A 15,230-nucleotide genomic window follows, 5' to 3' on the forward strand; every position below is an offset into this window, starting at 1 on the left:
TCCTTACCTTCTATCTAGTGTTTAACTTAAATAAAAATTTATTCCTAGTTGAATAACTTTAATATTTTTCGCTTTTCGTTAGTTATTTAAGAAGGTTAAAAGACGTTAGACGTTAAAAAAAAAAAGGTTGAATGATTTTTAATGTCAAGCTTCTTAAGATATTGTTCATTAAGCAAAGTATCATAAAAAAGTGAGCTAACGAAATGAATTGCTGCTTTTTTCTAATGGTAGTTTCATTCTCTAAATAATCTGCTGTAAGTCAACATTAGCTGCCTTAAAAAAATCGCATAAAACTAACACTGATCATTAAGATGAAGTATTTAGAGAAGACAATATACACTTTTTAAAACAAATTAATTTCATAAGTTTTTTTAAGATTTTTTGATCCTAGAAGCCTTATTGTATCAACCTCAACAAAATAAACTTTGAATATACTCCCAGTAGGCACGGCGATGTTGGTTTAACGTTTAGGCAACATCGAGTGCGACATCGCATTAACGTTGGAAATAGAAAGTTGGATCGACGTTAATATGCGATGTAATCGCGATGTCAATTTTTGATGTTAAAACGATGTTTATATCCGATATAATATTGACGCCAAATCGCGATGTAATAGCGATGTAAATATTCGATGTATCTGCGACGTTGTATACGATGTCGCCTCTATGTTGGAAATTGAAAATCGGATTAACGTTAGAATATGATATCAAGCCGACGTAAATCAAGCGATGTTCAATAAAATATTTTATTGAACTTAGGTTCACACGTGTGAACCTCAGTCTTAGGTTCACACAGAAAAAAAATATCAAAATTCAAGTACTTTCCAGGACCATTTTCCTACTTTTCCAGGATTTTTGCAAAATAGTTCCAGGACTTTTCCAGGATATTTCCCCCCCCCCCCCCCCCAAAAAAAAAAAAAAAAATTACAGGACTTTCCAGGATTCAGCTATAAAAAATTCGGAAAATTTACTTTGAAGTAAACCATTTAAAAAGATAAAAAACTTTACTAAAATTTTCATAAATAAATCTATCTAATAAAACACAAAGCCTAAAGTATAAAATAGTGTAGTGCAGTCTTGCCTTACATGGAAGATGGAAAATACTGTCTAGTTCTTATTCAGCTTTTTTTCTATCAAATCTAACTCATCAATTTCCTTCCGCTTTGCTTTACATAACTTTTTTTGTTTATTAAACTCTTTTAAAAGCGTAAAGTCACTTTTCTTTTCTGCCTCTATGGCAAGTTTGTCCAACTCGTTAGATAACAACTCAATTTCACTTTGAAGAAGTCGCCGTTTTGCCCGAACTGCTTTTAACTCATCATCAACAATCTTTCGCTTTAACGCCACATTGTCACTTTCTTTTTTTAATTTTTGTTTTCTCAAGTTTTCATGGTATGAGCTGCTTGCTTTTCTAGCTTGTTGCTGCATTTCTTTGGTAATTTTGATGCTTTCAGGAATTTGTCCTGAAGATGAAAGGTGGTCTTCAATGATACGTAAAGCAACAAGGGATTTCTCCTTCAAGTTTTGAACCAAGTTGCTTATTTATACTAAAACCACGTTCTATTAATGACTGACCATGCGAGAGCACAAAGATCAATTTAAAAACCTTCCAAACTTCTTCATAAGCTGTATTTTTCCCAATGAAGTCTGAATAAAATTGGTCAAGTCGATCATTTTTAAGGTAAAAATTTTGAAATGCGCTTTTGTTGATGTCAACAATTTCAAATAGTTTTTTGTATTGTTCTTCCGAAAGCTCCGCAGACTTTGTTGACAGACAATTACAATTTACTAATTTTTGTAAAAGAACAAAAAAACTTTTGACACAGTTACTTCGTTTGCTATCAATGGCCATTTGGATTGGATTTACAGATTTAGCAGAGCGTACAATGGAAACTTTTAATGGGGACTTGTCAAAAAAATGTGCCAACAGAACTGCTAAAAACTCCCCAGCTTCACTTTTAAATGTAATTTCTCTGTAATCGGTAGAAGCTAGATTGGCTTGGTCAAGTTTTAAACGAGAAGCAAATCCGATATCAATGTCTGCTGGAGGTTTTCGAATATTCCTATCGTTTATATCAAGTTGAAGCAGCTGATAAAGTGCATCACATTTCTTCAAGACATCTTTGAGAATAAATCGGCTCAATAAGTCTTTGATAATATCACCTAGAATAGCACTCATAAATGGTACCATGGGCTTATCTGTTTATGGGTTAAACTTTTTAGAAAGGCATTTAATTTCTCGGATACCATTTCAAAGAATTTCAATTTTGCTGGTAAAATTGGATCATGTATCATAGCTTTTAGTATCTGCCAACTTTTATTATTGACGCCAGGTAGCTTGCTTTTTTTTAGACCACTAACGTATGTTACATATTTTTTGTAACCATCAAGAAGAGATTCAGCTTTTCGTGCACAGGTTTCATTTTTGCACCACCTGTTCCCACAAAATTGAAGTGGATATTCCAGTGTTTCAGCAATATTTTCATAAGTTTCTCGCCATGTGGGCAAATCGTGTAAGAATTGCCACATCGATTTCAAAGCATCATTTATTTTCCAGCCACTTGCTTTTGCACCAGCTTTCAAGCTTCCTTGAATGGTGTGAAGACCACATGTTCCTATATCAATTTAGTTCTTCCTCTTGCCTTTGTTCACTGAATTTTTTGAGAAATAACAAGTTGACATTGGGACCATCAGAAGACACTTGTAAAATCTTTGCTTTGTCAATTTCGGATACACCACTGAGAAATGTATTTAAAACACCCTCAGAAGAGGACCGGCCCATAAACTCTGAATTAAGATATCGAGTATTAACGATGTCAGATTTTTTATTCCAAAACCTGACTAAAATATCCATTTGTCCTTTTTGAAATATTTGATTAAGTGATTCGTCAAACGAAATAGTGTAATATGGAGCAGTTGAAAGGGTCAATAATAGCTCACTTTGAAAATATGGAGCAAGTCCATATGTAGCCACATACCCGGTCTTTGTTTGACCACATTGAAATGTCTTTGCAATATTGCTATCAGGGAACATTTTTCTGAACAATTCTCCAGAACTTGATGAGGTATTTATTGAATGTCTCGAGTAAACAGTATTTAAAACCCAGCGTATCTCAGCTTCAAGTGTCAATGATCCTATAAACAATTGATCAATTGTTTTTGAATTGCTTAATTGTGATATAGCTTCAGAACAAGTTTCTAGAATAGAAGGTGGGGAAGTTAAAGGTGATAAATATGATTTAATGGTTTGCTCTAAAGGTTTTCTTTGTATATGCTTTTTGCTTCTCATATGCAATGTTAATGCAGCCTCTCCCATGTTAGAAACGTTGATTTTACTAAAGCAATAGATACACTTAGCCATTGATTCATTTATCTTTCGAACCCAGGGTTTAAATTGATCATCATATAACCATTTTTCTTGAAATACACACTCATTCTTAGGCATTTTTTTAATCTATTACACTAAAAGAAAAAACATTTTGAAAAAATCTAAACGTAATTTTAAAAACTGACTGCAATTTAAACTACGCTATTAATATTAAACTAATTTAAAAATTAAAAATATGAAAAAATCTCAATCAATCATATAATTCTTATCATGTCAAGCATTTTTACAAATATATTAAGTAGAAGCAACCAACTGTGTACTATACTTTACATTTTGAAATATTTATCTTAATCAAAATATGATTACATTGGTGAGAGGGAAAATATACTTGATTATGATATTATTCATAAATCAGAACTATAAGATTTAACATCTTAAAATTAGTTTAAAGTTTTAACTATAGAACCCACGTAACTTAAAAATATGGTTAAAGATTTTGAAATTTAAATCCTTGAATTTAAAAAATTCCAGGACTTTTCCAGGATTTAAGAGAAAAAATGAAAAGTTCCAGGACTTTCCAGGACACTTGTCAAATTCCAGGACTTTCCAGGACTGTGGGAACCCTGTAAGACGATGTACATCATCGGTTATTAATGTTTAAATATAGACTACATCCTTAATTAAAACAAAGAATAAAAAAGAATTTCAAAATATAATTACGGTATTAAAATATAAAACATAATTTACAAGTTATTTACTTTATATATTTCTTTTATATGATATAAATTTTTTATGTTGAAGACCGTCTTCGACCTGTGTCCTTGTCTGGAGCGTATCGCAAAATATCTTTGACGCTATTTAAAATGTCTTCTCTGTTAAATCATCTATCCTTCATTGCGGCACCTGAAATATGAAAAATGACTTAAAAATTAAACGTATCAACTATTCAAATAATAACTTTCATAACAATTTGAATAATTATTTCTATAACAACAACAAAAAAAGGCATTAAAAGCTACTATTTTAAACCAACTCACTATTTATATTATTATAATATTTAAAAATGGAAATAAATGTAAAAAAAAAAGTAAGTGGAAAAATAAGCATAGTAATAAGGTACATAGTAATAAAAGTAAAGCTTCTAAAAACTGAAGTAATTTATAAAACGTACAGCACACAACTTTGCATATATTAAGATTTTTAAAAGCTTGTTTTTTTGGTCTTGAGTCTTTAATATTTTCAAGGCGATTTGTTCCTTTAAAAAAGAACTTGACGAACACATCGTACGTAGCGACGCTAAAACAAAATATTTATATTACTATTGTTTTATTTAAAGAGAACGATTCCAAAGCAGTGTTAAACTCCAACTGAAAAACCTTAATATACTACTGTGATCAAAAAGTAAGGTGAATTTTTTTATAAAATGAAAAATCTTTATTTATTCTTCCAAATCTGTATCGTCCCCCTCAAAATAATCCCCCCCGGTCCCAATGCACTTTTGCCAACGTTTTTTCCAGTCTTCGAAGCATGCCGAAAAGTCCTCGGTAGGGATAGCCTTCAATGCGCGTGCCGATTCACGTTGGATCTCTTCAATGGACTCAAAACGATTTCCTCGGAGTGGTCTCTTGAGCTTTGGGAACAGCCAGAAATCACACGGTGCTAAGTCGGGCGAATACGGTGGTTGTGGAGCAACATGGGTAGAGTTTTTGGCGAAAAACTCACGAAGAACCAGTGCTGTGTGCGAAGGCGCATTATCGTGGTGCAAAATCAAAGAGTTATTGGCCCATAATTCCGGTCTCTTTTTGCGAATAGCTTCACGCAAACGTCGCATAACGCTTAAATAAAATTCCTTGTTGACAGTTTGGCCAGTTGGAAGGAATTCGTAGTGCACGACACCACAAAAATCAAAGAAAACAGTCAACATGACCTTGATTTTTGAGCGACTTTGACGTGGTTGCTTCGGTCTCGGCTCGCCTTTTTCACGGTATTCACTCGATTGGTCGGTTGTTTCAGGGTCGTATGCGTAGACCCAAGTCTTATCGCCAGTAATAATTTGTTTGTAGACGTCTTGATAGTCAGAAAGCATAGCTTCACACGTTTTAACACGACGCTCTTTTTCAAAGAAATTGAGAAATTTCGGCACCAAACGTGATTTGAGTCTTCTGAGGCCCAAATGATCCTTCAAAATCGCTTGCACCGACCCAAATGATATTCCAACCATGTCAACAAGGTCTCGAATGGTTAACCGACGATTTGCAAGCACCAATTCTTTGATTTTGTTAATGTGGCGATCATCAATCGAAGTCGATGGTTGTCCGGAGCGTTCCAAGTCATCAACACGTTCTCGGCTTTCTTTGAAGTCTTTGTACCACTTGTAAACATTTTTTTGAGACATAGTCTCTTCACCGAAGGCCTTTTGCAACATTCGATACGTTTCAGCTGCAGAAATATCATTCCGCAAACAAAATTTAATAGCACTTCTTTGCTCAACAAAATTAGACATCGTGAAAATCGCCGAATGCACTTTTGGTACTTCAGAAACAAGCGTAAACAAAAAAAATAATTATGAGTTTGACATGTAATTTGGCGCAAATGTTAATGACATTCCTACCAACTTAGAAATAAAAAAGATTGGACGATTCGAATAAGACGGGAAGTTTAAATTAAAAATTCACCTTACTTTTTGATCACAGTAGTAAACTTATATATTGGATGATATGATAAGAACAAGTGTTCAAACTTAGCTATTTTATCTAAGAAAATTATTTGCTCTAAAGTACACAATATTTACTATACCCAGTGGACATGTATCATTCTTAGAACATCTTAAGGACACATGCCCACTAGGTAAGGGCAATAGCTAATACATCTTCAATATATTGAGAACCTTTCCATTTAACGGAAAACCTTAGCAGCTACATTGCCAGTTAACGGAAACCCTTTAACTGGCAATGTAGCTGCATCTTTTCTACTATATTGACTTTTAGTAAAATGTTCTTCCTAAATGATTTTTTTTAATCAATTAATTAATGAATTATACTAACACTATTATACCGTGAATTATACTTTACTATATTTAGTATATATATTTAGTATATATATTTAGTATATTATATTTAGTATATTTATATTTAGTATACTATATTTAGTGTATTTAGTATATATATAAAAACATAAAAGTAGAATTTCAAACGGAGAAAACTACACGCAGACTCCGTCAGGTCAAGTTATCCTGCTATTAATATCCTGCTATTGGCATCCAGCACAACCTGCCTCATGTTAACGTCAGGAAGGGCATGCGGTTGTAAAAAATTGCTTCAACTCTTTCATAATGGCATTGATATGTCACTATGGAGAACCATCCAAACCACGCAAGTGTGAAAACATGGATTTAAAACTAACAGAAAGAAAAATAACTTACTTAGTATAATCAGTGTTTATGTACGGTACCTCAGAATTGTTTTGAACTTGTGAACTACCAGAGGTCTCTTGAAAATCAACCTGAGAAAAAAATCAAAAGTAAAATAATAGTAAATAAAGTAGTATGCTTTACCTAAAGATATTCTCTTGTAAAATAAATAATATTTATTGATTGTTTGTAGTTTGGATGATAGCTGACAATGAAACATACCTCTTCATCATTGATTTTCTTTAACTTACATAAATTCTAGTAAAAATTATTATTATTAAATTTATAAAATATATTGTTAAAAAAAAAATACAAAAAAATAGATCATTACATAACCTAACATAAAATAAAAATTATATAACAGTATAACTTTACAAAATTAATAACTTTTAAAAGATCATTACTTGTTTTCCAGTTTCATTGCTGGGTAAAAACACTCTCTTTAAATTTTTTAACTAGAAAAATAAGGCAATGATATACTCATCTATATATTCATCATTGTCAATCATAATTATTTCATGATGATTGATCAAAAAATATTTAAATAAAATAGAAAAATAACTTATAGCTAGCTATACTTTTTCATTGAAATTTGATGAGATTTCATTCTTTTTCACACTTGATGTCTGATTCTCAAAATGCAATAACTTTTCTAAAGTTAATCCAGAAAAAAAAAGAATATATAAATTCAATATAAAATTCCACTTATGGGTAAGATGAGCATCGCCATTTTCTGAATGATTTTGTCGTAAAAGAGGTTTTGGTTTAGAAGTATTCACTTTTAAAAACTTACTTTAAATTTTAAAGTTGTTTAAAAAAAAAAAAAAATTATGGAAAATATCTAGTTAAGCATACAAACTTTCAGAAAAGGCTCAATACAATAATTAACTCCCTAATGACTACAAAAAAAATCAGTTAAGCTACGTTCTAATTTCAAGGGGAAAATAATTTTTTAAAATCATAAAAATTAAACAGATTACAAATTTGCATATACCTTGATAAACATATATTTGCGATGGTGGTGTAGGAAACTCTTCAACATTTTGACTGTTATCTACAAATTATAGCAAAATACTATTTAAATTAATTTGTTATAACCCAATTTTTTTTAATAATTATTTAACACAAAATATCTAACATAGAGTTAATTTTTTGCTAAGCAAAAATTATATTGGATAATTACAAATTAATTACCATATTGTTTTGTTTTATTGATTCTATAAAACATCATAACATATTTAAAAGCAATTATTAATTGTTTTTTTAATTATTTTTTTCTTTATTGGTGAGACTTTTTCATTATCTGTGGAGAACCAGTCGACTTGCGTATTGCATATTTCATTGCAAAACTCATATGTTCCTAAATTAAAATTTAAAAACATAAAGAAAATGTTTTGCAAATATGATAGTTGACATTTTGTTTAACAATGCTTACCAAAAACCTTAGTTTTAATTAAATTTTTATTATAAATTTTTTCCTTGAGTGATCAGGCTCCCTTCGTCCATAAAACGCATGTTTCACTTCCAGAAAATTGTTAGGTGGCCAAAAAATATGGCTTCTAGCAACTACCTAATTAGATGGGATAACACCTGAGGTCTCTTCATCTTCATCTTCATTCCAAATAGCCCAACAAAATGGCTCTTTCAACATTTTATTCATGTTTATGATATGTTAGCTACTACAAAAAGGATCTCATGCTTCATAGTATGTAAATTTTTATGAATTATAAAAAATTATTTTACTATTATTAACTATTTTTAAATTATTTAAAATTAATATTCATTATATACTTTTTTTTAAATAGTCAATAACAATATATTTTAAATCCTTAGTCCTTTAAGAGATATAAATGTTAAACTTAACAATACAAAAATTCATTATCACATTGAAACAGCAAGTTTAAATAAAGTAATAGGAAATCAACAAGTTAATAAATTTTGCAATGGAAAAAATAACTCTAATTGAAAAATATTAATATAATATTTCATGATTAACTTCAATTAATATAAAATCATCATCTTGTTCCAGACAAACTAATTTGTAGCAAATATCAGATAAAGTTATGTATTTTCTTTTCATTTTATTGAACTTAGAAATTTTGTATATTCCAAAATCTGATGAGTTACAAGAGATGGTAAAAAGGTTATCAATGGCACAAAAAGGAATAACATTGCAATCAAACTGTGATTCTTAAACTATTTCAATAATACGCACAATTTCAAGTGATTTTAAAATGAACCATCCATCACGATCATTTGGTACAATTTTGTCTTAGTGCCATAACAAAAATTGCTACTTTTTAACTCACTCAGGCGATTTGCTAATTGGATGAGAGGTTTATTTTCACTTTTTACAAATTTTTTAACAATTTGAAGAAAATTCTCAAAAGGAAAACTTTAAAGATCATGAAGGCTACAGTTATGATACAAAACATCTTCATGTAAATGAAGCAAAGCATGAACGTTATAAAAATAAAATTGTGGCCCATAAAAGCCTTGAAGATTTGATACAAAAAAAGCCATTAACTTTTTTGCATAATCCAAGAAATGTTGTTGTTTCAAAACATTTGAGTTGCTCATTAAGGATACTGAAATGCTTAAACACAAGAAGTTCTGGTATACCTCTTTTGAAAAAATATTTTTAAAAATTATTGGTCCAGTGTACAACAGGAATTGTCGAAACTCAGTTGCTTTAAAACGCTTAAATTCATCAAGTGAACTTGGTTGTCGAGCGAACTCACTGGGCATTTTGTTATGATAAAAAGCAAATTTATCAGACATTTGTTTTTTTTGCTGACATGATAGGCGACAAATACGTGGGCCTTCAAACCAATATTTTATTAGCCGCTTCATAACACCAAGACAAACACAATGCATATAGTCAATAACAAACTCCTTTACACACAATATTCCATAATCTACTAAGGGAGCCCTTCGTAATTGATGAGGCTCACAGCAAACATTATTTGTTCCTAATGAATGATTTAAATAAATATATTCTTTAAATCAACTTTAGTAAAAACAACCCTTCTATCATATTCTCCTTCAACTAAACATCGCTCACATGAATGATATCCTCTGTGATCTTAAATATTCTTTAAAAAAGAATGTGCAGGCGCATCACAAACAAATGCTTTAATTGAAACAGGTAGAACTTTTCCATTGTGTTCAATCCCAATAAATTTAAGCAATCTAAACTCAGTTAAAAGTTCATTCAAATAATCAAATAAATTATCTGGTCTCTTTTACAACAAAATAGACATACAATAAATGGCTGCACAGTGGTCCAAATGGTGGACAAAATGAAAAAATCTATATTTCTGGACTAAAATTTTTTAATGATTTTTTGAAACTACAATAAAATTCGACTTAAATGGAAAAGACTAGAGGTGATTATCATGCCTGGTTAAGAAATGACAACCTTTCAAAGTTTTAAAAAACATGTAAAAAAAACGTTCACACCGCAGAGTTAGATTTTTCACATACATTTTCTAATTTTAATTATATGCAGCAGATTTATAAACAAAAATTAAAAAAAATATTTCATTTCTCACGAAATTGAATGAACAAAATAAAAGTATTAACTCCTTTTTTTTTTTTTAACGTTATTAATAAAAAAATTTCATTTCTTTTAAAAAAATTTAATGCAAAAGTCAGTTTCTGCAAAAAAAAATCTCTTAAATTTTGTATACTTCCTCAAATATCTCAAAAACCGGAAATTTGGTAATACTAAACCATATATTATTTAGAAACTTCATACTGTTGCCATTGTTTTGGTATGCCACATATATTTACCAAACACCCGGTTTTTAAGTTATTTGTGGTTATAAAAACTATGTTTAATTGTTTCTTTAAGCATAATGCACAAGTTATTTTATCTAAACTTTTAAAAAGACTAAAAAAATAGCAAACGCTCAAGTTTAATTTTTTTATTTTACATAAACAAAGTATTAACAATGTCATTTTTATGTACTTTGAAACATGTTTTTTTACTATGCCCTATCTCACTACACAATTTGCATTGTAATCGACCTTTGTTCCTTTGCTCGGTAACTAAAGGGTCAGAGCCCACCCAGAGTCTTTTAAAACAATCTTCCAAGTTCTGCAACTGATTTGTTTTTCTTGATAGTTTTTCTCTAAATATTCTAAGTTGTTTGTTGTTGGCCTCCATGCCTTCCTCGCTCCATGATTTAAGTCCTGTATCATTATTTAACTCAATAAGCTCCCAAGTATGTCCTAATAACTTATAAATAGTCGGTGTCAAACTAACCCAGGGCACTTCTTGTCGAAGAAGAATGTTTGTCTCCTTACATATATCTCTATATTTTTTTATGTTAATTTTCTGACTAGATGACATAGCACGAATAATATTAGACAACAAGAAACCGTACTGCTCTGCTAACATTCTGGCATGTTTATTTGAAATGTAGTCAGTAATCAGTTTTCTATTTTTCTCATTATAAAGAAGATTTCTAGCCACGTTGCCAGTTGTAGTACTACCCCCTTGACCTGATGAATCTGCAAAATCCCACTTGATACCTGTTTTTTTTCCAATTAAATCCTGTATATTTTTTTTCTCTATTTCAAGGAAGTGCGTAGTACTGGCTGTCTTAGACTCTGTCCATGCGTGAACTCCTGCAGATAAATGAACCACAACTTTCATAAAGTGGTCAAATCCACGGAATAATGCATGGAGTACTTGTACAGACCTTACGTTAGATCCAGCTATTGGACTTGCTGTTTGTCCATGGCGAACATCATAATCCTTTGACTTTTTAGTTAAAGAGCCGTCTTCTTGAACTAAATCCAAAAATATCTGCTCCATGGTTTCGATGTCTCTATTTATAACGAATCCCTGTTCAATTGTACATATATCTTCACATTGTTCCTTAGATAAATCACAAAGATCACAGTAAGCACCTCCAAGGCCCTGAAATATATTTGATGCTTTTCTGTCAAAACTGTCTGCAACAATGTTTACTTTAATATTCAAATATTGTCCGTTGAAGATAATAATGAAACCTTCCTCCTTCATTGTTTTTATATCCGCATTAAAAACGGTTAAAGATTGTGCATTCTCACGTGATTCTTTTCCCATTTGAAGCATAAGAGGCCTCTGTGAAAAATCTGAGTTTGGAGATATTTGTTCCCATATTAAGTTGTTTCCATCTGCATTAGAGTTTAAAAGTAAAAGTAAAAAACTTCTTGTTCTGTATAGAGAACCATATTGAACGGAGAAATTACCAGAAACAAAGTAATATACTTTTACTAAATTGTTTTTATCGTGTTCAGTGTTTAATGTTTGTTCTTATTCTGAATTGAATAATTTTATTTTAAAAAGCTTTAACCCATTTGGCGACGAAAATGTGGTTAAACAGTTTTTATTGTTAATTGTTATATATGGCTTTTAATGTTAATTTTTGAGGGTTTTAATTCAATATAAACTATTGCTAGAATTCGTAAATAGGAAGTTTTAATTCAGTGATGAATGTCATTACCTAATTCCTGTGTTTAATGCAAGCTATAGCTTGCATGAATAGTTGTAGTTATAACTACGCAACATAAATAAAATACTATACAATATTTTTATTTTGTAATTACAAATCATTATTTATGGTTTACAAAATTACATAATTAAAAAGTTTGATTCGGCGTAAAAGTTTAGGCTGCATACACAGTAATCGCAGGGGTTGGAAAATGGTTTTCGCCGCTCCTTTATGAAAAATACAAGCAAGTAAAGGAAGGAGGTAGTGCTGTTAGGAAATTTAAAAACTAGAAAGAAGAATTTTTTTTTTTTTTTTTTAACACCCATAAAAAAGTGACGCCCTGGGCGGATCAGCACCCCATTTTTTGCACGATTGCTACCCTGATGTTAACACATAGGCCGCAACTTTATAATATAAATCTGAGGCAATTTTGACCTGCCTTCAAATAGTTATATAAATTTGTCCGCAAAACAGCCCAAACGGACCACTGTGGGCTGTAACTCTGAAAACCTTGCTAAAGTTGGTCAAAATTGTGTGCTGGTACTCTTACATAAAGGCAATCCATCAACATTTATTAGCATCTCAATTCTTTCAACAATTTTTTGAGAATCCTTTAAAATTTGCTCTATTACTTTTTTAATGCCAAAGTAAATGTATTCACCACCACACAGCTGTTTTATATTTATATACTTAGAGGTTTTTAGAAGTGTTTTACAGCCTTTTGGAAAAGAAGATAAACCATTTTTATTCAAAATACTTAACAGTTCATTGACAGCCTTCCTTGTACATCTATTACGTGTAGCCCATGCTGCTAGATTGCTAACTAGCACATCAGATTTATATAACAAGTAAAGATGATGCTATTTGACATGATTGATTGCCTGATACAGCATTACCAAGCACTGAAACGTCTCTATTTGCAGTTTGCTAAGTTGAAAATGAATCTGATGCATAGTCAGAGTTAATGTTACCATCATAACCATCATCTATAAGATTCAACTCGTTGTTTTCATTTTCAACCTACAGCAACCAGGTTATTTGCTTATAATTTTAGAGCAGTTAATCAAATTCACTCAATATTTTGTAAACATTTTGTTTTCAGGCCATAGAATTGGTACACACATTATTGTAAACTTATTATTAAAAAAAAGACATAAACAACCCCATAAAAACCCTTAAAAACTACAAAATAAATCCTTACAAATTTCAACCTCTATGGTAAATTCTAATATAATGTAATTAGAGGGACTACTATTAATTAAAATTTATAGCTAGTTGAACACTCTAACTATAAGGCATTATATTTTTATTTAGTAGGAGTATTACTAATGTTTAATTATGCACACAATTGTTTTATACCATATGTATTTAATAGATAAAAATATTAGTAATTTTGTAAATGGGGAAACCAAAATTTATTATAAAAGTGAGAAAAAAACCTTTTGTTGTTGGAAAACCAATATCAAAGGCGGGGGCAAAAAATTTGTAATAGCAAAAACATTTTAAATCCTTTTAGATTCGTTGGCTGAAGAACTTATTAAATGTGGTTTTAACAAACTCAAAAAAACTTGAACCTGGTGTGTGGAAGGGTGATATATATACATACATATATATATATATATATATATATATATATATATATATATATATATATATATATATATATATATATATATATATTTGAAGCAACTGTATAGTTATCTAAATTGTTTCTTTAAACGTCTTTAAATTGTTATTATCGCATTTTTTAAATATGAAAATAGTCGAACTTGTATTTTTTTGGAGAGACTATTTATATGGAGTCTCAAAACAAATAATATTATGCGCTAAAGCTCACACAGTGCTTGACAAGAACATAAAATATGACTGTTGTTTTTAATTAAAAACTAAATTTTTTACATATTTATAAACCATAAAAAAAACCTTAAACACCTTAAAAAAGCTTTAAAAACCTTAAAAAAAACCTTTAAACACCTTAAAAAGAAAATATCTTACGGTATTTGTTTTTTTAAGGTGTACCTACCTGTAGTTGAGTTAACTTGAATATCAACGCGTGCCAATTTTAATGATATATCACTAAATGTTTGATAGAAAAATCGCTGAAATTTCCCAGTGGGCATCTGTGACGACGTCTGTACGATGTCTTATTCAAATTATATATCAAAGTTGGATAAAACCACTAGTTTTACGTTGTTTTGACGTTAATTTAACATCGCAACTCGATGTTAATTTTCGACGTCATTCTCACTTTGTTGCGATATTGACTTTACGTTGGCGACGTCGCTAACCTAAAACTAAAATCGAACCGACATGAGAATGACGTCGATGCCCACTTGGGCTGAAACACTTTTTGGGAATTTTTGATTATGATGTTCATATTTATCCACCTTCACCTTAAAACAAGTTTCAAGCTATACAAAAATTCTCACACGTTTTGTTATCTAAAGATAGTCTTAAAACATTAAGACATCTGTTTCAATAGCTTTAGTAAAGAAAAACCCGTACTTCTTCATTTGGCTTCATTTATGTGTTATTCTTATAGATAATGATTTAACATTCCCATGAGACACACATTCAACATATTCACAAGCTTTAAAGAAAAGATGAACAAAGCTCCAAGTTTGTAAACTTTAGTCTAAAGTCCTTGGTTACAAAATTTATTGCAAATAGTTTAATTAAATTAAATCAGACTAAACACTGTTAACCACCTAACTGTTATCCTTCTATCAAGCTCATATCCATAAAGTACTCTGAAAAGTTTGTCAACTGCATCATTAGAGAATCTTCTCTCCATTGAAGTTATACATTGATATTCGGTAAAGTTTTTAATATTTAAAATGAAAATTAAACAAAATTAAAAAAGAAAAGAAAAATTTCATTTACATTAATTTGCCAACAAAGTTGCAAAGAATTTTACTCTTTAAGTGTGTTAACATTGATTAGATAGTGTAAGAACATCTTATTCAAAGACAGCAGGTTACGGAAAATTTTTCCATTTTTCGAGGAAA

General features: G+C 30.3%; 2 protein-coding genes and 1 long non-coding RNA gene across 3 annotated transcripts in view; 1 reads left to right on the top strand and 2 right to left on the bottom strand.

Annotated features, from left to right (window-relative positions):
• LOC149886632 (uncharacterized) overlaps window positions 1–15,230 on the top strand; it is a 32,396-nt gene that overhangs the window by 13,716 nt on the left and 3,450 nt on the right. The gene's annotated exons all lie outside the window — the stretch shown is intronic.
• Window positions 6,252–6,994, bottom strand: LOC149886633 (uncharacterized). Its single transcript, XR_016453532.1, has 3 exons — window positions 6,959–6,994; window positions 6,778–6,828; window positions 6,252–6,327 (listed from the first exon to the last, which is right to left on the bottom strand). It is a non-coding gene; the product is annotated as an uncharacterized LOC149886633 (long non-coding RNA).
• LOC149886634 (uncharacterized) lies at window positions 10,020–14,342 on the bottom strand. Its single transcript, XM_090090437.1, has 2 exons — window positions 14,246–14,342; window positions 10,020–12,043 (listed from the first exon to the last, which is right to left on the bottom strand). Exons 1-2 carry the CDS (start codon window positions 14,340–14,342, stop codon window positions 10,671–10,673), a joined length of 1,470 nt encoding a protein of 489 aa, XP_089946563.1. The 3' UTR covers window positions 10,020–10,670.

Source organism: Hydra viridissima, unplaced genomic scaffold (assembly GCF_058129835.1).
Source record: "Hydra viridissima isolate aposymbiotic clone 2 unplaced genomic scaffold, HvirCarnegie_v1 scaffold_6, whole genome shotgun sequence".
NCBI lineage: Eukaryota > Metazoa > Cnidaria > Hydrozoa > Anthoathecata > Hydridae > Hydra > Hydra viridissima.